Source organism: Lepidochelys kempii, chromosome 21, assembly GCF_965140285.1.
Source record: "Lepidochelys kempii isolate rLepKem1 chromosome 21, rLepKem1.hap1, whole genome shotgun sequence".
Taxonomy (NCBI): Eukaryota; Metazoa; Chordata; order Testudines; family Cheloniidae; genus Lepidochelys; species Lepidochelys kempii.
This window is the reverse complement of record NC_136400.1, coordinates 9,161,006-9,182,080: the sequence shown is the minus strand read 5'-3', so window position 1 is coordinate 9,182,080 and position 21,075 is coordinate 9,161,006. Positions and strand designations below refer to the sequence as shown.

The 21,075-nt window shown below is 51.6% G+C and overlaps 1 protein-coding gene across 1 annotated transcript in view; it reads left to right on the top strand.

Annotated features, from left to right (window-relative positions):
- Positions 1-3,507, top strand: part of MDFI (MyoD family inhibitor) — a 34,837-nt gene extending 31,330 nt beyond the window's left edge. Inside the window, exons 3-4 of the mRNA XM_073320295.1 lie at positions 1,048-1,317; positions 3,251-3,507. Coding sequence (XP_073176396.1) covers positions 1,048-1,317; positions 3,251-3,507 — 527 coding nt within the window. The remainder of the gene's footprint in view (positions 1-1,047; positions 1,318-3,250) is intronic.
- Positions 3,508-21,075: the final 17,568 nt, after the last annotated feature.

Genomic DNA, 21,075 nt, shown 5'->3' with positions numbered 1-21,075 from the left:
GGTGACTTCTCGAGGTCCCTTCCAGCCCTACATTTCTGTGATTCTGTGAAAGGCCTTTAAGCCCAGTAGAAATGGCCTTTCCAGATACCTTCCACGAAGAACAAAAAATGGCGTCAGGGCTCTCCCGTGTCTCCGCAGTTCAAGTAAAATGTTCCCAGATGGTTCCATTGGACCAGGGCTGTTTAACGTTCTCTTTATAAATCTTCCCCCTAGATGTGCGGAGCCTTAAGCCAGCCTAGCTGGGTTGTACTTTCCACTCAAACATGTCTTTGATTATCTTAGTCTTGTCTACACACAGGCTTAACTGCATTTCGACAGGGGGAAATTTCCCCTGTCCATTCCTCCCCCACTTTAGAATTTATTTATTTTTCTACCAGCTCCAATTATGAGCTTTGTAAAGAAGTCACCTTATTTATAGTGTTTGCTGTCCATGTTTGCCAAGAGATTGGCAAACCTTGCAGAGGCTGTCAAGCACAAAGCCTTAGATGCTGTATGAGGAACAAAAAAGCCTCCTCTGGCCCAACTCTGAGCACACAGGGTTGGGCTGTAGCTACATGCAGAGTTGCACCCATTTAATTCAAGGTGTGATTTTAAACCGATTTATTTAAACCCACACAAACCACTAATATTTGGGTCTGAGTGGTTTATTTCAATGTAGCTTAAACATGTTCCTAATCGATTTAAACTAAATAGAAATAACCCTGGTCCGAGGACAGGGTGAGGGGTGTGGGTCAGAGCCTGAGTCCCGCTGTGACTCGAGTCCAAGCCCTGTCATTTAGCAGCGTGGACGCAGCTCAAGCCATAGACCCAAGTCCGAAGGTCTGCGTGGTGCAGTGTAGACGTGTTAGTGTGGATGCTCAAGCCTGGCTTGGAAACACATCCACACACCCGGGTTCAGAGTGCAGCCTAGAAACCCCCTCTGTGTCCAGCAGCATCAGTAAGAATCCCCTTTATATGCATTAGAGCCAGGACCGGTCTTTTCTCTGCCACGCGGGATTCTCCTCTGAGTGCAGCTTTCTCCAACACACTGCTGTCTCTTGCCCGCAGGCCAGCCCCAGGTCCGAACACCCCTGCGGGGTCTCCAGCCGTCCAGCCCCATGGACTGCACCCCTCTGCTGCAGAACGGTGCCAGGTGTGTCCCAGACCTGGGCGGCGCAAACCGAGATGCAGGGAACGGCGTCCTCGGCTCGCTGCCCAGCTCTCAGAAGCCTCATCGGAAGCTGCAGTCGCACTATTCCATCAACAGCCAGGGCAGCAAGAAGAGCAAAGGCAGCTCCAAATCTGCCTCCTCGCAGATCCCTGTGGAGGCCCAGCAAGGTACCAGCTGTCCCTGCCCACCCTCCACCCCCAGCTCCCCAAACCTCCATGTCCACTAATGGGAACAAGAGCTACAGTGCTCGAGAGAGAGATGGGAGCCCCCAGGATGAAAGGGGTGACGCCCACAGTTACTGCTTTGTGCCGACTGCCCCATGCTACCGTTCAAGCCAGGGAGCTGTGTGGATCCTGGTCCAATTCCCCCCACATTCTCTCTATTTGCTCTGGGCTGGCCTCCCATGTCCCTGCCAGGTTCTTTGCCCCACCTCCTCGAGCCTCATGCTGGTCCTGTTAGTTCTGGGATCCCTGCCCCCTAATCTCATGACCCTCACATAGTTTCTGGATCCTCTTCAGTCTCAGTAATGTCCCTCCCAGCCCTCCACTAAGAGATCCCTTCACTAAGGGAGAACTAAGCCTCGCACCTGCCCCATAGATTCCGGGATGCGCTCTTCCCCCTCACACTGGCCTTACATCTGCCCCATAGATTCCGGGACGCGCTCTTCCCCCTCACACTGGCCTTACATCTGCCCCATAGATTCCGGGACGCGCTCTTTCCCCTCACACTGGCCTCACACCTGCCCCATAGATTCTGGGACGCGCTCTTCCCCCTCACACTGGCCTCACACCTGCCCCATAGATTCTGGGACGCGCTCTTCCCCCTCACACTGGCCTCACACCTGCCCCATAGATTCTGGGACGCGCTCTTCCCCCTCACACTGGCCTCACACCTGCCCCATAGATTTTGGGACGCGCTCTTCCCCCTCACACTGGCCTCACACCTGCCCCATAGATTCTGGGACGCGCTCTTCCCCCTCACACTGGCCTCACACCTGCCCCATAGATTCTGGGACGCGCTCTTCCCCCTCACACTGGCCTCACACCTGCCCCATAGATTCTGGGACGCGCTCTTCCCCCTCACACTGGCCTCACACCTGCCCCATAGATTCTGGGACGCGCTCTTCCCCCTCACACTGGCCTCACACCTGCCCCATAGATTCTGGGACGCGCTCTTCCCCCTCACACTGGCCTCACACCTGCCCCATAGATTCTGGGACGCGCTCTTCCCCCTCACACTGGCCTCACACCTGCCCCATAGATTCCGGGACGCGCTCTTCCCCCTCACACTGGCCTCACACCTGCCCCATAGATTCCGGGACGCGCTCTTTCCCCTCACACTGGCCTCACACCTGCCCCATAGATTCTGGGACGCGCTCTTCCCCCTCACACTGGCCTCACACCTGCCCCATAGATTCTGGGACGCGCTCTTCCCCCTCACACTGGCCTCACACCTGCCCCATAGATTCTGGGACGCGCTCTTCCCCCTCACACTGGCCTCACACCTGCCCCATAGATTCTGGGACGCGCTCTTCCCCATCCCTGCATCCCCACCCCCATTTTAAATGAAACAGCCCATTCTGGTAACGCTCCGTCCGTTTCTCACGGCTGACCTTTGGGGAGTTTTTTGTTTGCCTTCAGGTTTTGGTCTGCCTACCTCAGGGTTTTATTCTGCTGCCCATCACCGTAGTATCTGGGCACCTTCCACACACAATCATCAGCAATGGCCAAGACCCGAGAGGATTCCATGGAGTCTCTAAGCTCCCCGGGCAGCCCTGCTCAGCCCTCTCGTGCCTTTCGTGGGCCCCACCCCTGCCTGTGCGTCTGCAGAAGCCAAAGGCCCAAATAACCAACCACCCTGAGCCCAGCAGCCCCGGGCTCGTCTCAGCTCTCTGCCCTGAGTGTAAGCGATTGTTTGGGGTGGTCTCTGTGGGAGCTGGGGGGGTTAAACCCTAAAACACCTGTTGGGAACGTTCCCATCCAAGCCCTGGGACGGTGCTGTGCCGGGCAGTGTCCGTGAATAATGGTATCATTCATTTCTCTCCTCTCCTCCCCCCCCCCCCCCACGCTCCCTCCCCGCCTCTCCCGTCCCCCTTCTCAGATTGCTGCGTCCACTGCATCCTCTCCTGCCTCTTCTGCGAGTTCCTGACCCTCTGCAACATTGTGCTGGACTGCGCCACTTGCGGCTCCTGCAGCTCCGAGGACTCCTGCATCTGCTGCTGCTGCTGCGGCTCCGGGGAGTGCGCCGACTGCGACCTGCCCTGCGACATGGACTGCGGCATCGTGGACGCCTGCTGCGAGTCCGCGGACTGCCTGGAGATCTGCATGGAGTGCTGCGGCCTGTGCTTCTCCTCCTGAAGCGGGGCCGGGGGCAAGGAACCCAGAGCCAAATCCCTCGCCCAGGCATAAACTGGAGGGGGCAGGGGCGGGGCAGGAGGGCCTGGGATTGGGGATCCCTTCTCCCCGCCCCGCCACTCCTTGGGCTCTCATTTTTCTTGACCTGCCCCGTGTCATGTGTTCGGAGGATCCTGCCGGTTTCCTGAGCCAACATTTGAGAGGGAGATGGAAAGGGGAGGAGTCCAGAGACCCCATCAGAGCCGGTACCCTGTGGCTGGAAAGCACCCGGGGATGGGAGTTGCCGCCTTAGAGCCATGGGACAGCGGACGATTCATTGGATACCTGCAGGACCCAAACACACTCTCTCTACCTCCCCCGGTGCTGTCCGGCTCGGTAATCCCAAGCGGTGGCTGCTCCCTGCCGCCTGAGCCAAGAGCAGGAGAGCAAGTCGTACAGAGACCCGTCTCTCCCGTCTGGCAGAGACCCTGAGCTGCCTTGTTGGGCCAAAGATCGGACGTGCACTGAGCCACCGGCTGTCTGAGGAATCGGTGAACGGGGCCCCCCCAACTGGCTGGCTGCTGGAGGGCTGTAGCAGCACGAGTACCCCGTGGCTGGCAAAGAAAAGTGTCCCAGGTGCACGGGTGCCAGCTGCTTGGCAGCTATCGCAGGCGCACCCAGGCTGCTGGTTCACAACTATGGCAAGGGCTTGGTGCCCGCTCGCTGGTATTCTAGGCTAGTTTGCAACTCGAAGGAATAGGCTGGTGTCCCCTGGTCAGCAGCTGGGTGTCGTGAGCCCACAGGGGTTTTGCAGCTGGCCTGCCAGCACCCAGAGTACAAAGACAGGACTTTTTCACAGGGTTCCCACAGGCCCGTCTAACCTGACGCCCTGCAGACTCGGGCGACGGGGCCCAAGGCATGGCACAAAACGCACGCATCGGCCTCATCCTCCCGCCCCAGGCAGGAAGCGGTGGCGCTGGGTAGCAAGGCACCGTGAACTTCAGGGGGCCGGCTGGGGTGGGAAGTTGGAGCTCGGATGCCTCCGCCTCCCTTTGCGGTTGGAAGTGGCTTCCCCGCCCCCTTCTCAGTGCTGAGGAAGACAGGCAAGTGCAATGAACACAGCCAGCTGCTCCCTTGTGGCCCCAGCACTTGAGCTCTCGCACGCGTGTGTGCAGGGGCACACACACACACACTTTTGCACAGAGCCTCTTCCTTAACTGCCCCTGTGATGGTTGACAAAGGATGCCCTGAAGAGCCTTCCCTGCAGAGAAGCTGCGTGTCCGTGCACAAATTGGTGGGGAGAGGAGATTCCAGATTCTCCCTGCTGCGAAACGTCTTCTCTCCTGGCCGCCTAGTTACAGGGGAAGGACAGACCACTCTGGGTGCAAGCCATGCAGCAGCGGCTGTTGGACACTGCACCTGCCGGGAGGGCCAGTGGCTCCGGCTCTCTCTCCCGCTGGGAGCACAGGCTATGCCGGCCCACCCTGCTTGGGCCTTCAGCTGCAGGGCTGAAAGGAAATGCGCCCTGCAAAGGCTGGGGGGTTGTGCGGTTTTGACTGTTTGATTTGTTACTGTAAATAAAGATCTTCCTGCATTTCTGACCCCCGACGTCTCCTGTGTCGTGTGCTCGGCCTGGGGCAGCATCGGGGGACCAAGGCCTAGAGCCCGGCAAACGTCCCCTAGGACAACTTTCCCCCCACCGTCCTCAGTGCCATTGAGCAGTGGTTCTGTCCCTGCTTAGGACGGGGTCAGGGATTGAGTGGGGCCTCAGTAGCAGTCTGGAGTGTATCCTCCTTGTTCTCTCTTCAGGGACACGAGGGAGGCTGGACAGAGAAGCCCGCTGGGATTTATTCCTCTGAGTATCATGCTAGGGGTGTTAAGGGAGAGCCCCCAGGGCACAGAACTGCTGGTATTTTGTCCCCCACTTTGAGACAGGGTACTGGGATGGATGTCTGCTTAGATATCTCCTGGGGTTCCTCCCCATGGTTCTATCTAGACACTTGCATGGGTTGTTCCACTGGATCTGCCTTTGTTAGAGTTTGGAAACAGCCACACAGAAAGGTGAACTGGTTTTAAGGAAGTCAGGGAATAAGCCTCTATTTCCAGGCTCTGTACCTGTGCCACTTCACCCACCTCTGGGGCTGGAACGCAACAGCTGCTCTGTGCGATGACGCTGAACGCAGTGTTTTCTGAAGGAGGGGAAGCCACGAACAGCGGCTGCAATTAAAACAGCTGCCAAGGGAACTTGGGGAGGCAGGAGATAACATGACTGCTAACCCTGAGTGTTCAAAAAGCATGAGTCAGTCCCCCAAAATCATGAGATTAGCTTAAAAATCGTGAATTTTCAATTATACATTTTGCGTTTGATTTGTTTGCCGTCTGGGGTTCGAGCCTGTTTTCCAGCTTTTCTCTGCCATCACAAAGGCTAGAACGTTTCTTTTAAAAAATGCGAGCTGAATGTCTCACAAAATCACAGGACTCCAGGATCTGGGGCTTTAAGGAAAACAGCAAATATTGCAAGACTTGCCATGAAATTGCAAGAGTTGGCAACACTGACCAGGACACTGAGGTTAAGACCCTGAATTCTTGAGAAAGGGGCCAGGGGATAAAGAACATGAGCATGCTGGAAGACAGTCCCTCCAGCAGCCCCTAGTACCTTGGTAGGGACTTTGGATCATTCAGAGGGGAGAGTTCTCCCTAGTGAATCCTCCACACCACTGCCTGCCTGGATATTCCTTGGAGATCTCTGCATATAGCGAAGTCAAAGCCTAAGGGTGGCCTGGTTTCAAGCTCATCTTAGGGGTGGGGGGAACCAGGCCAAATGGGTCAGTTGGCCAGAGTGACACATGTTGGTTTTGCGCTCTGGGCTGCTTGCCCTCTGGGGATAAAGTTTCAGTGAACTAACTTATTTTTAGTGCTGACCGAATGCAGCACTGAGCCCGAGCCTCACAAAGTGAAAGGCTACAAGTGCACCGAGGGCCTGATCCAAATCCCACTGAAGCTAATGGAAAGACACCCCTTGATTTCGGTGGGCTTTGCGGCAGGCACAGCCCCTGAGTCTAGGCAGAACAGTTCTGCAAGCCTTCTGAGCTGACCCCCAGGCTCGGCCTGGCACCCTGATCCAATCCCATCTCCGGCGTAGCAGACAGAAGCTGGGTACAGTCTGTGGCTGGGCTAGAGAGCCCTCCTCAGCCCCACAGTACAGGGCCGGGGTAGAGCCTAGACGGGGAGAGGTGGGGATGGAACTGAAGAGCCGAAGGCAGTTCTTGCTCCTGGATTCGGTGACCAGATGTCCCATTTTTAAAGGGACAGTCCCGTTTTGGGGACTTTTTCTTATATAGGTGCCTATTACCCCCCCACCCTCAGTCCCATCTTTTCACAGTTGCTATCTGGTCACCCTACTCCTGGAGGGCCTCCTCCAAAGTCCATTGACGTAAATAGGAGCCTGTCCACTGGGTCCTGGATCAGGCCCTAAGCTCTGAAACTGCATCCTTGGCAAGGGGGGCCGGGACAAGGCCTTTCCCCAGCCCCCCAATCCCCGGCCTCACTTGTGGTGCTAATTAGTGACTGCTGGCAGCTCCCGCGCTCTCCCCTCGGCCGGCCGGCGTGCCAGCTGAGGTAACGAACTCTGCCAGAGACGCTAATGGAGAACAGATTTCTCCAGCTGAACCGGGGTCTGCTGTCAGAAGCACAGTGCATGCTTTTGTCTGACGGACGGACAAGAGGAGAGTGGGAATGAGCACATACCACGCTCTCCCCCCGCACCCCCCCTCACTCATCCCCACCCTCCTGTGCCTCTCCCGAGCTCTGCACATCTGCATCGCTTGCCGCCATATGCGGAGAGAGGCATTTACGTGCTGGCCAGCCCCGAGGTGGTGTAGTTGTCCGGTCTCAGATGGGAGCTTAGCCTGACCGCCCTTGCGTCAAGACTGCCTCTTCTTGTGTGCAGGATTAAAAACCCTGAGTCTAATTTTGTAAAAACAGTATGCACGCCAGCCACACACCCTGACACGCATGTCAACGAGAAAGAGGCCAGATTTTCAGAAGAGCTCAACACGCTGGGTGCTGCGCTCTCTGCCAAGTACATCACCAATTATGGGTGATGAGCCCTTGAAATCTTGTCCCCCTAAATACCTCTGATGTTCCTGTGTTCATGAGCAAATGGGATCTTCTGGCAAACACATACACGGCCACCTTGATTTATCTGCCCCTTAAATAAGTGGCTTAAAATTCGTGAGTAAGGAAGGGGAGTTTGGGTTCTCTGCATGGTGGGGAATGATGTATTTCTAAATGTATGTGACATTAACGCCTACATACAGAGGCATCCGATGAAGTGAGCTGTAGCTCATGAAAGCTTATGCTCAAATAAATTTGTTAGTCTCTAAGGCGCCACAAGTCCTCCTTTTCTTTTTACATACTGACGGCTGCACTAGAAAATGCAAATAAAAATCACTGCTCACTGGAGCTGGGCCTAACCGAAAGTGAGGCTAAATGCTGAAAAGTGACACTGTAAAAATGCTCTCAGGAGCACAGCTGGGCAAACAACGCATTTTTTGGTTCATTGGCAATTTGGAAAAGTGGAAGAAAAAAATCATTTCAGGGCTAAGGCGGTGTTTCGGTTTGACAAAAGGTTTCCTATCGATTTTGCCCATCGTTTTAACGTTCTTGGGTGTTTCTTTAATAACCTTAAAGGATGTTTTGAAACAAAAAGTTTTTTCAGAACCAAAATAACCCAAATGTTTCATTCTGAAAACGTTGAACGTTTTGATGGTTTTTTTCCTGATTGTTGTTGTGTTGTTTTGTTTTGGTGTCAAACAAATAATTCCATGAAACTGACACGAATTTGTGACACGTTGCAGTGTTGTGATAGCTGCCTTTTTTGCTGAAAAAAGTTTCGTGTGAAAGATTTTCTCCCGGCTCTAATCAGAAGGCTCCAAATTTACTGTGTCTCTGTGACTCCAGATCAAATCTACTTGGCTTACAAAGAAAAATGATGTTTGTTTCCTACCAGCCAGCCCTGCACAGAGGCAGGCTGGCCTCTTTCCTTCTCGCTCCAATCCAGCAATCAGAACTGCTGACAGTGCACGAACCATGCTAGACTCCGGCTCACACCCACCCAAAGCCGAGCCGGCTCTGCGGAGTTCACAGGAGTAAAGAGCAGTCAGCAGATCTGATTGTGAATACATACAGGTTCACTACTGCAGTGCAACCGGTGTCATCATTTACACGTGTGCAAAGTGGGTGTTAAATGCTGCTGCTCTCCTTTGGTGGCATTTAAAACTTATAGGTTTAAATGATGACACAAAGCACAGAACAATGCTGAATTAACACCCCAGGGCAGCATTTCTGAGTCAGGAGGTTTTCTTTTTAGAGAGCCAGGGTATAAAACCTGAGAGGACATGCCTCTCCCCAGCTTGTGTGCCATTGCAAGCTCAGCGTGATTTCTCCCTCTTATCCCAACTCTCTCCCGCTTGATCTGTGTTATACTCTCTCTGCTCTTCTCTTTCTAGCTCCCGTCTTGGGTTTTCTTGCTCCTTTCTGGGCTCACTTTCAGCTGTTTCCCTTTCTCCTCCTCCTCCTCCTTTTGAGTAACAAGTTGCACCCACATAGCACTTTTCATGAAAAAATGTCAAATCTCTCAATGAAACAGGGTAATGCGACTGTTTTACAGATGGGGAAACTGAGGCACAGAACAGTGAGCCAAAGTCACACCAAGTAACTTGGCCGAAGTCACCCAGTGAAACAGTGGTGGAGTCAGAAATCCAGTCTCCCAGTTTCCCCTGCTCTAACTACCAGACTCTATTCCCAATCCCTCATTTCCTTTCTCTTTTCACCATCTCCCTAATTTCTCATCCTTTCTCAGAGCAAGTTTGGATACAGAATTGCCCCTCCCACTAATTAAACTGGTTATCCTTCCTGGTCTTTCAGCAAGCCTATCCCCATGCCTTTCCCTAATAACCCAGCAGGAAGTGAATTCCTGCTTGGGATGGGGCTTGAGTCTCCAGAGCTCACAGAGGAAATTTGGCTCATGAATATTAAACAGAAAGCTACAGGGGCCTCATTCTTGTTTCTGGCATCAGGTCACCAGCTGGGTTCTGGTGTAACTCTCACCTCGCTTGCCTGCTTCAGCCCTGATGGACTATCCCCGAAATCTAACAGGATTTTGAGAGGAACTATGGGCCGGTCGCTCACCACAGCTTCCCAGGTCCTTCTGGGAAGGCAAGGCTTAAAAATGGAGTCTGCTGCAATTGCAGATCTGGCGGGCTCCTTTCCTGCACAGCAAAGCTGTAGCCTGTTATCTCCAGGGGGCTGCAGCTGACACTCATCACACACCTCTGTTTCTCCCTGCCAGTCTTAGCTTCAACCCTGTGATTTCTCCTTTGGAAGCTGAGGAACCCTGCACTGGCCCGTGGAATAGAATCCAGGAGGGAAGCCACAGGGCCTGAACAGAGCGGACGTGGGGATAAGCGCTCCTGGGATTCATATGGGATTTACTCTTTCCCAAGCGCCGCCTGTCCTGGAGCCCCCCGGGAGCTGGCTTTCCAGCCGAGGAAGCAGAAGGTGAGAAATGTTGACTTCGACACCAAACCTGTGCATCTTCCAAATGGTTCTGCAGGAAGGAGCCCTCAGCCGAAGCCTTGGCCCTCGAGTTCTCTCTCCTGCGACCCGCTGGTTGTGGCGGAAGGCTGGGAGCTGTGGGGCCAGATTTGCAAGGGCTCAGCACCCAAAATGGGGGCTAGTTTTTCAGAAGAGTTCCTCTCTGTGTGCTGGGCTCCACTGCAGATCTGGACACTTCTTTAAGCACTTGGATGGGAGCAGAAGCTCTCTGGAAGTTCTGGCCACCTTCTAGGGGCGTTGGACGGGGTCAGAGGGTCTGTTTGAAGAGGGCACAGAATGAAAATGATCTTCCTCCAGCAAATAAGGGGCTGGAGAGTGGAAAGACTCTCTTGGGGTTTGAGAAGTAAATTGTAGCCAGGTGGGTTGAGCAGCAGCCAGGAGGCTTGCCAGGAGCAAGAGCTCCAAGCTGGCTATTGAGTAGAGGCTAACATCAGCATATGAGCGGGGGAGCAAAGCAAGGGCAAGGAAATGCCAGGTGCATTCTGCTCGCCAGTGGGGAAGCAGGAGGGCCTCACCAAAGGGTGAGCAGGGGAGGTTGGGATGGTTGGACAGCGGAGCTAGACTTCCCATGCGGTGATTGACGCTCGGCTGAGACCACTTTCGAGGTCCCACCAGGACCGTTCCAGATGTTCTGAACCATCTCCCATGTGCAGATCAGGCTCCACTCTCACCGCAAGACTCGCTCACATCCCCCGTGTGTCCCTCCTATGTTCCAAACTAGCTTTGGGGTGGGAAGAGACGAGTTTCCTCCACCCCCATGACTCCCCGGTCAGCTCCCTACTTTCAGCCCAGCTGCCCCCACCCCCACCCCGCGTTTTGCTTTTCCCTAAAACACCGTGGGGGCAGAAATCTCCCCTTTGTGCTTGGAAAAGGGCACAAGGCTTTGAGACTAGCTGGAGCAGGAGAGGAAGGAGTTAACCCTGCTGCTTGGGAATTAATTAACAACAGATGTGTTCGGTTTCAATTAATTAATCTCCTGCCGACACTTGGTTTTTACAGTTCCCTCGGAAGCCTCTCCAAGTCAAGGAGCTGTCCGGATGCCAAAGCTAGCTCTGTGGCTGCAGGTCTGGTAGGTCACAGACTGCCAGGGCTGCCTGCATGGGCCGCAATGGCAATGCAAGGGGTTTGTTATTCTCCTGTTTGCCATAGGCTCCAGCTGGCCAGGGCACACACCCAGCCTCTGACACTGGAAGTAGTGAGCTGTGACACTTCTTGGACCATTTCCCAAGGGCATGTAGGCTATCGGCTGAGAATTGCTCCCGGCTGGGAGTGTATGCACATGGAGGCTAAATGCCCTGCCAGATCTGGGGCAGAGTTAAGGTTGGCATTGGTACAGCAAGTGGGGTGGCTGGGTCTCCTGCTTTTCTGCTAGCCCCTGTTTGCATCGTTACCCCATTCCGTGCGTCTGTTTTGCTCTCTTGTTGCACGTTGATATGTAAGCACCAAGGTCTTATGCACAGGGACGGCTAATCTATAACCTGGGGACAATTACTACTTCCCTACCCCACGGCAGGGAGACGCAAGGATGAATTAGTCACTCTCCAGTGGGGCCCAGCTCTCATTTAAAACCAGCATGCGTTCAATTCCCAAACTCAAGGCCCATTCTGAAACTGGCTGCGGTCAGTGGAAAGACTCCCAGGGCAGGCAGTAGACATAGGATCAGTGTCCGGCTGTAGAGAGAACCTGGATGAAATCGCCTTTGTGAGGTGCCTTGCAGATAGCAGCGGTTCTCTCCAGGTCTCAGTGAGATGGGCCAGCCTGGGCCGTAAGCCATCCCGAGCCAAGGGTTCACTGGCTCAGGCGGGGTGTTCTGCTCCCTGTGGACTGGGCTGGCCTGGATCTGAATGTATCTTCTGGAACTCGAGCCAGGCCTATTAATGTATGGAAAGCAAAAGAGACGGTGGGCTCCCAAAGACTTCCTTAGCCTGGCTGTCTCAGCTGGAGGGACCCTCTTTGACTGATTATATTTAATTTGTGTCAGGCTCGCTGCTGGTGATTTGTTAGGAGCGAGACACAGGGCATATGAATAATGAAAGTTCATTGTCTAATTGCTGATTGACCGCAAGGGAACTGCACTCCCAAGCTCGTAGGAAGGCATTAAGGCACCATTCACTCGACCTGCCTGGATCTCACTTTGCCTGGATGTTGCTTTTCGCAATGTCCTCCGCTGTAGGAATGGCTGAGTTGGGAAGAAGACCCAAACGGAGAGGTGGTCAGGCCAGATGGAGGTTAGGGCCAAGGGCATGGGATGTCTGGAAGGGAGTGGCGGGGACCTCATTTGTGTGGCCTGGACGATATTATTACGCTGTCCTGCCATTGCTGTTCGTGAGCAAGAGCCTTCCCCTCTGCAGTCCCTACCACCTGTAACAGTCTCTGTGTGTCATTCGGCCTCATCAGCTCTCCGCCTCGCTCTCCATCTCTTCTTCCTCCTCCCCGGCAGGTTATTACTGAACACTTATGGCTACACTGCCATCAGGAGGTGTGATTGCATACAGCTCTTATCTTGCTCGATCTAAGCTAGCTCAAATGACTACAGCAGTGAAGCTGCACGGGGGGAGGGGGGTGGCATGGGCTAACCCTGCCCACACAGGATGTGGGGTACGTACACAGGGGCTAGCCCATGGCGACCGGGCTTTGCTGCTATTGTTATAGGGCAAAGCTAATTCACCTTTGCGATCATGCCTCTTAATAGCAACATAGACGTGCCTGCTTTGTAAAGTGTTCTGGGACATGTAGGAGACACCCTTGCTCTGCAAAATAACCATACTGGGTGGGGATTGAACCCCACAGTTTGGCCAGTTCTGAACAGTGACAGAGTCCAGGGGTTGGGGGATCTATGGCCCCATCTTAGAGAGAGAGAGAGAGGCCAGCCATGAAAATTAGCTCTAGGCCTGATCTTTCCAAATGGTCAGGGATGAATATGACCCCTTGCAAATCCCCATTGTGACAGGAGCCTCCTTGGCAGGTGGAGAGATGGACTAAGGGCTCTCCAGCAGCCCTGCTTCCAACCCCCGGCAAGGGGGCATGGCTGTAACATACTACACTATGGTGAGTCTCTGCTTCCCAGGGGCCTTGGGATGCAGAGTGAGAGTTAAGAGCAGCCTCAGGGCTGCTGTAACTAAGATTACAGAATACAGCAAGTACAAAGAGGCCTTTTCCCCTACATCCACCCCAGATCTTGCCACTCCTGCCGCCCCCTCAAGCACAGGACTGGAATAATTGGGAATCGGTCCCCTTATTCCTATTACCAACACCAAAGAACTCAGAGAGGAAGGACAGTATGTCCTGTCCACCCTTCTTCAGGCAGTGTAGTACTGTTCCACGCAGTCGGCACACCATGGCATCCTTTGCACCGGCTAGTATTAAAACCCAGCATGAGCAACGTTCGCTTTGGACTCATCTTGCTTTCTTGACGCTGCTCTTTAGCTTGCTGTGAAGGGCTCAGAACAACATGAAGCTGCCCCCAGCCTAGATGTGTGTTTAGCAGCACCGCATGTGGCCTTAGACATTCAGCTAGATGAGAGGCAACATTTCCAGAAGTGCTGAGATTATGTCCCATTTTTAAAGATGACTTGGGCACTTAAGATTCTAAATCCCATTGACTTGACTTGGACTCCTGAGCGCGTAAGTCACGTGTCAAAAATGTCTTGAGTGACTTAGAAGCCTACGTTACTTTTGACAACGGGCCTATGGGTTCTAAGTCACTTTGACGCTTTTGAAAATTGTACCCTACCAAAATATCCAGGTTATTTGAGAGACATGGTGGGTGAGGGAATATCTTTTATTGGACCAACTTCTGTTGGTGAGAGAGAGAGAAGCTTTCCTTTCCCAGACCAGAAGAAGAACTCTGTGAAACTTGAAAGCTTGTTTCTCTCTCCCACAGAAGTTGGTCCAATAAAAGATATTCCCTCACCCACCTTGTCTCACTGTGTTATAATAGAAAAGATTCAAAAATAACCAGGAGTTTTGGAAGGGGTGTAATAAATAGAGCGGGTCAGAAAATGAATTTTGCATCCTGTGGGGGAAAAATGAGATTTCCATTTTATTTTTTAATCTCAAATCAGGATGAAAACCCAACATTTTGACATTTTTGGCAAAGCATGAAAAGATTTATGTTGGGTCCACCAAAATGTTTCCATTTTGATAAATGTGGAATGGTTCATTTTGATTTCAACCCCTTTTAATGTTTATTTCTCTATATAAAATAAGTTTTGAAATGAAAAGTCAGTCTAAAATTTAAAAAAATCAAAACTCTTCATTCTGGACATGTCCATATGTCCCATTTTGACATTTTTAAACTCAGGGTTTTTTTCATTTTTTCTCCTTAAACAATCAATACAATTTCACAAAAAATTCACTTTAGTCAGAAGGAAACTTTCCAATAACAAACTGTTTTAGATGAAGATTTTTTGACCTGCTCTAATAACAAGTCCATCTCCTCCAGGGCATCAGCCAACCTCTAACTGGCTGGAAAGAAACTACCCCATCTTTTCATGTGCTGTATATTTATACCTGCCTACTGTATTTCCACTCCATGCATCTGATGAAGTGGGTTTTAGCCCACGAAAGCTTATGCCCAAATAAATTTGTCAGTCTCTAAGGTGCCACAAGGACCCCTTGTTGTTTTTACCCCACTAGGCTATGTTATCCTATCACTTCCTTGGACACAGACGCTGGTCAGAGATAGGATACGGGACTAGAGAGGTCCCATGTCTGATCAAGCCTAGAAGTTCCTTGCTTTCAACAGCGTGCCCTACTTGCGACTTGAATCAAAACCACTCAAATGCAAGTCAAAGGATTTTTCTTTTTCAACTACAAAGACCTTTTTGATCCTGTTTCCTGTCTGGCCACACACCGAAGTGGCTCAGTCTCAGAGATGGTTCACGAACCCATTGCCTTTCTTCTCGCTAACACGAGCTGCCCTTAGTTGGGTCCCACTTGCTCCTTATTTGCAGTCCTGACCCTGCCTAATTGGCCTCCTCCCCTTTAATTAATGGGGATTTTAAAGGGCTGGGGGATGGGGAAATAAACAAACACATTGCACAAAAATCTTTCAAGCCAAAGAGAAAACAAATCATTGGAAGGCAAGGACGTTTGTTTAATCATCTAGGTTCTGGGAGGCTGCCTCTGCTAAGCAGAGCCAGTGGAAGGATGGGGGCAAGCAGAGAAGCCTGTAGTCTATTAAACTTCCTTTGAGAGCCTGCCAGACTGACAACAGCTGGAAGAAATTAACATTTCAGGTCTGTCAGCCGGTTCGCTGGGTCTTTTTTCCCCCAGAAAACAAACAGCTTGATGACTGTGGTCTCGGCAGCTTCACCTTCTCACTCTCTGAGGTCCCTCGCTGCAGACAATAGCTGGCTTCATCAGATTTGATGAAAAAAAAAAAACCTGCAAAGAGAATAGAGTGGATCACACTCTAAAGCAGGGCTACCACTGGGAGTGAGGGTAGAAATGCCACCTTCTTCTGCAGCATCTTCTGTGTGACATTTACTGGACCACAGATGTGCATTGGTTCCCTTTAGGCCTGTCGATTTGGTACCTCTAGGGAGCACTCTGCCTTACGCCACACAGCACCATGCTGAACAAAGAGCACTGCCGGTTAAAAATCTGACCTCCGATCATTAGCGGGATGTGTCCCCCCTACACATGTGCCCTGAAAGGGTTAATGGAGGCCAGAGGAGCCAATTAACCTATTAGGCTGAAGGCGGAGAAGAAAGCCCTAATTAGGGGAAGCTCACCTGTGCGGGAACAGATGGGACTTCTATAAAGCCAGGGAGCTGAGAGCAGGCAGGGGGCTCCAGGGAGTCTCCGCAGTCACTCCCTGGGAGAAGGGAGGTGTGTTTGGGGGCTGTAGCCCATGGTCACTCCCTGGGAGAAGGGAATAGAGAGGCTGGCAAACCCCACGAGTGCTGGGGTAGGAAGTAGTCCAGGGAATAAGCAGCAAGGTTGGGGACTGAACAGACCTTGGCTGCGTGTTGTAGGGTCCCTGGGCTGGAACCTGGAGTAGAGGGCAGGCCTGGGTTCCCCGACCCACCACTGGGGAAGCGGCACCAGCGGGGCAGTAAACTGGAAGACTTCCTGGGTCTCTGTGGGAATGCCACACACTTGGAAGGACTGTGCCCCTGAAGGGGGGACGCTGAGCGATCTGGCCAGAGGGCCGAGTCACGGAAAGGACGCTGCGGTTCCTGGAGTGAGAGTAGGGCTGCAGACCAGAGAGAGACGGAGTGACGGCGTGCGACCGCGGGAAGAGGCGTTGACCTCACGAGCTAATCCCTGGAGCGACCAGGAGGAGGCGCCAGCCAAGCAGTGAGTGAAGCTCCCTGCCACAAGGGGGCTAAAGCATTCAGTTACCAGTGTGCCTAGAGGCGGCTGTGTGTGAGTAGTGGGGAGAGCCTTGCAGTGTATGCAACACCCTTGAAAACGTTCATCCTCTCTCGGTCATTGCTAGGTGAGCGTCCTACCTTCAGGATCGCTCATTGGCCGATGGCGGCTGGTTCTTATGACATCATGCTTCTCTTTCGTGTTTGATTGGCAGAGTATGCTGCCACTTAATATCCTGCTGGGGGAGTTATTTGAAAACTGGTCCGAGCTGGAACGGCCTCTCACCTGCTGATATAGCTGAATTAAGCTGCCTTATGATGCTCGTTGTTTTATGTAACAATCCTCCCGAGACTGCTTAGACTCTTGATCACGCTCCATATGCAGCAGCCCTTTGGCTCGCCATTGTTTCGTGTGGGGGTGGGGTCTCAGTCAGCTTGGCATTGTGTTGGCCTCTAAAGAATACTGAGAAAATTATCTCGTGGGGTCAGAAGCTGTCTGAACTCTACTACATTTGAAGCGTGTAGAACTGGCAAACTCCAGCTGATTTCTGTGCCAAACTACAATCCACCTGACTTCTTCAGCCAGCCTGTGTATGCCGGGGCCTGAGCATAGACCATATATCTCCAGGTTCTGCATTGCTACCAAGTTGGAGAAGAAAAATACATCACGGTTTGAGTTTACCCTCCACTGCGTATGGTGAGTAAAGGGACCAAAGACCACATGGAAGGCAGCTCAGAATATTCTATTCTGTGCAGTTTTTTATACGATGCTCCTCACAGATCTGAGCTTCTGACTGGGATCTGATCAAGATCTACCAGCCCAGAAGTGTTGAGCACTGGGTTCCAAGGTGCTGTGTCACACAGGAGAGCTCACATTTGCTCCAGCATTGCCAGAGAGCAGCACAATCCCCACAGATGTTTGCTTGAGTCTTGGAAGAGCCCGGAGAGATCAGGGCAGACAAAGAAGAGCAGTACTACCTTGAGTCCTCAGTTAGTCTTCCACCACCAGCAAGCCCATTCTCCTTGTACATTGCTCTCTGGTGATTGATCCAGTGATGCCAAGGAAGAGAATTTCCCATTCACTACAGTAGACATAGGCTAGCCCCTTAAATCTCCTTCTGTTCTCTATAGATCCCCTTCTGACCTAAGCTTGTGTCCCCCCCCCCCATCCCAGTCTGTCCATTGCTGGTTTATACAGCTCCAGATTCCTCTCCAAAGTGTCCTTAATCAATGAGAATTATAGAAACCTTGTTCCACCTTTCGTCTCCAAATCATTTGATCATGGTTCTGAAATGTAACAAACCAACCAAAAAAAGACTCCATTCAATAATGGCAAAAGACAGACGGAGATGGCAATCTAACTGCTTTGAAAAAACTAGGCCCAGATCCACAACTGGTGGAACTCAGCGTAGTTCCATTGAAGTTGATCGAGCCACACCAGCTGAGGAGATCATCTGTGGCATGGATTGCTCTAAGGAGGTGCCTACCAGCTTAGTGGGATCTGGGCAAGTCTTTCTTCTTCAGCCTTGCTCAGTTGCAGTTTGCTGATATGTAAGTTGGCCTCGGTAGAGTGTCGTACTTGCAGGGGTTCCCCACTTTGTAGGTACTCATCCCTGAAAAGCCAGGTGAGGTCTGCTCACACCTCCGAGAGAGCTGTAACCATCCCCTGGATGTTGACTTCATTTAACACCATTCTTCTTCCCAACCCCAGTAACTAAGCCTTGACTGAAGGCCAACTGTAGGGCTACGAGTGAACATGCAGGCCCTGCTTTCATACAGACATACCAGGCCTGATGAGACAATAGATCAACACAGTGCTGGTGTCGTCCCTTCTGGCTCGGCTTTCTGATCTGGATTGGATGCTTAGGTGCCCTTCTCAAAAGATCCAGGGCCTGATCCTGATCTCAGCTACACCAGTGCAAACGCAGTTCACGTATACAGGTGTATCACTGACATCTCACTCCCGAGATTTTGTCCTGTGTATTGTCTCTCATTAAAAAGACATTGTCGTTGGAATGAGATCTGTGCTTTTGGTTGCCCTTGGAGCAGGAGTTCAGATGAATTTTTTCCAGCATTGGAGAGGTTAGTAAAACAATTGGGAGAAGCAATTGCTACCAAATGAGTTGACGCTTGGCCTAGGTTTTGTGTAGTGGCTGTGTGTGTGGTCTAGGCCTGTTCCACCATCTGCCAGCAGGAGTCACTGTAGGGAATGGCTTAAGTGGACTATTCTGGGTGAAACTCACAAGCTATTCCTGCAACCCAGCCTATCCCATGCATGCGGGAGGGGATGACAATGGTGAGTTGTCTGGAAGCAGGCTCACAGCTCCCCATGTCTTACCTACCCCAGCAAGAATAGCTGTAGGGAGTGGAATATTATTATTATTCATTATGTGTATTGCAGGAACACCTATGAGCCCAGTCATGGACCAGGACGCCATTGTGTTAGGTGCTGTACAAACACAGAACAAGTAATGGTGCTGAGGCCAGGTCTACTCTAAAAACTTTTGCCAGTGTAGCAATGTGATGTAAGAGTGTAACGTTTTTTTGTAATGAAATTTTTATACTGGCAAAAACAGTAGCAAACGCCCAGTTATACCAGCAAATTTCAGTGCTTCTTTCGTTCAGCGAACTGATACAAGCAATACCAGCAAAAACACACTTTTGACGGTAGACCCTGCATCTGCCGTAGGAGATGGCTTACCCTACTTTGCTGATACTAGTGTAGCAACATTGGCAAACCTTTTCTAGAGTAGAGTAGACTAGACTAGTGGCTCTCAACCTTTCCAGATGACTTTCAGGAGTCTGCTTGGTCTTGCGTACTCCCAAGTTTCACCTCACTTCAAAACTACTTGCTTACAAAACCAGCCATAAAAATACAAAAAGGGTCACAGCACAATATTACTGAGAAATTGCTGATGTTCTCATTCTTACCATATAAATTATAAAATAAATCGACTGGAATATAAATATTGTACTTACATTGCAGTGTATAGTATACAGAGCAGGATAAATAAGTCATTGTCTGAAATGTTAGTTTGTACCGACTTTGCCAGGGCTTTTTCTGCAGCCTGTTGTAAAACTAGGCAAATCTCTGGATGAGTTGATGTCCCCCCTGGAAGAGCTCTGAGTAGCCTCAGCTGTACGCGTGCCCCTGGTTGAGAACCACTGGCCTACACCTTATTCTCCAAGCTCCCGTTGTCCAGATTCTCCCAGCAGGAGTCAGGAAGGGAGCAGCCATGTCGATCTAGCAAAGGCTTTTCCAGAGAGGATGGTCAGGAAAAGGTGCCTCATAAATCCAAACAGTGATTTCCTGCTGTAGGCGAGGGGAGTTGTTTTCTTTAAAAACGCAGCTGAAATCGGAGAGGGGCTGGTGTTAGTTTAAATCTCTCAGAGCTGGGGAGTTTGCTGTATGATCAAGACAGAGCCAGCAGCCAAGGCGTGTACACCCCCCATTTGAAAGCCATTAACAGGAATATTTCTGGAGGAGAATTAGGCACATATTTTTAACCCACATTGAAATGCACTGAATGGGCTTAAGCCTCTTTGGGTTATCGAGTGAAAATATGGCAAAGACTCTGTTTTAAAGCAAGAGGGACAGGGAAAGCTGGCACACGTTTCGCACACATCCATTTTCAGCGTGCACACGTGCCCATCTGTGTACAGCCCCACATGCATTCTCGCACATATGCGCCCAGCCTCATGTGGATTCTCACGCCCGCACACATTTCCACACGTGCAGCGTCATGTGAACGTGACCGTCACAGGGTTATTGTTTCTATTAGAGAAAAACAGAGAGACCCCACTGAGATCAGGGCCCCACTGTGCTAGGCACTGTATGTATACACACACACACACAGAGGAAGCGATGGCTTCAACCTTGACAAGCTTACAGTCTAGACAAGACCGACCAGAGGTGGGAGGGGAACCAGATTGACACAAGGTCACACAGCAGGTCAATGGCAGAACTGGGAATTGAGCCTGGGGTTGCCTCTTCTACCACACCGTGCTTCCTGCCTGCTCATCATCCCTGGCATTCGCACTCCTACCTGGTCTCACCGGCAGTGCTGCATGTTTTCGAATGTTCTCCCACACAGGCATGCAGTCCCGCACGCTTTCTCTCACTTGGTCTTGTACGTTGCCACGCTCACGTGTGCTATCCTGAGTCCTCACGCATGGACAACCAGCACCCTGCTGTCACACACACAGCCCACCATCCCCAGCTGCTTGCTCCCTAACTCACGTTGCCTCATACACATTGTCACACCCATTTATAACCACAGTTGCAGAAGACATGACAGCTATCTATCATGCTGAACTGAGCCCCATTACCATAGCACTGAGCACCTCACTGTATTTATCCTTCCAACCCTCCCCCCATGAGGTAGGGCAGGGCTATTATCTCTGTTTTACAGATGGAGAAACTGAGGTACAGAGAGGTGGAGTGACTTGCTCAAGGTCATGCAGGGAATCTCTGGCTAAGCAGGGAACTGGACCCCAGTCTTCCTAGTCCCAAGCTAGCACCCTAACCACTGAGCCAGACTTCCTCTTAAGTTAAAGTCAATAAAAAAAAATATACAAGGTCTAAAAGGTTACATGCCTTTCACTGGGAAGTGTTCCCGGGCCAGATTTTCAAATGTTCCGCACCCACAGTCGG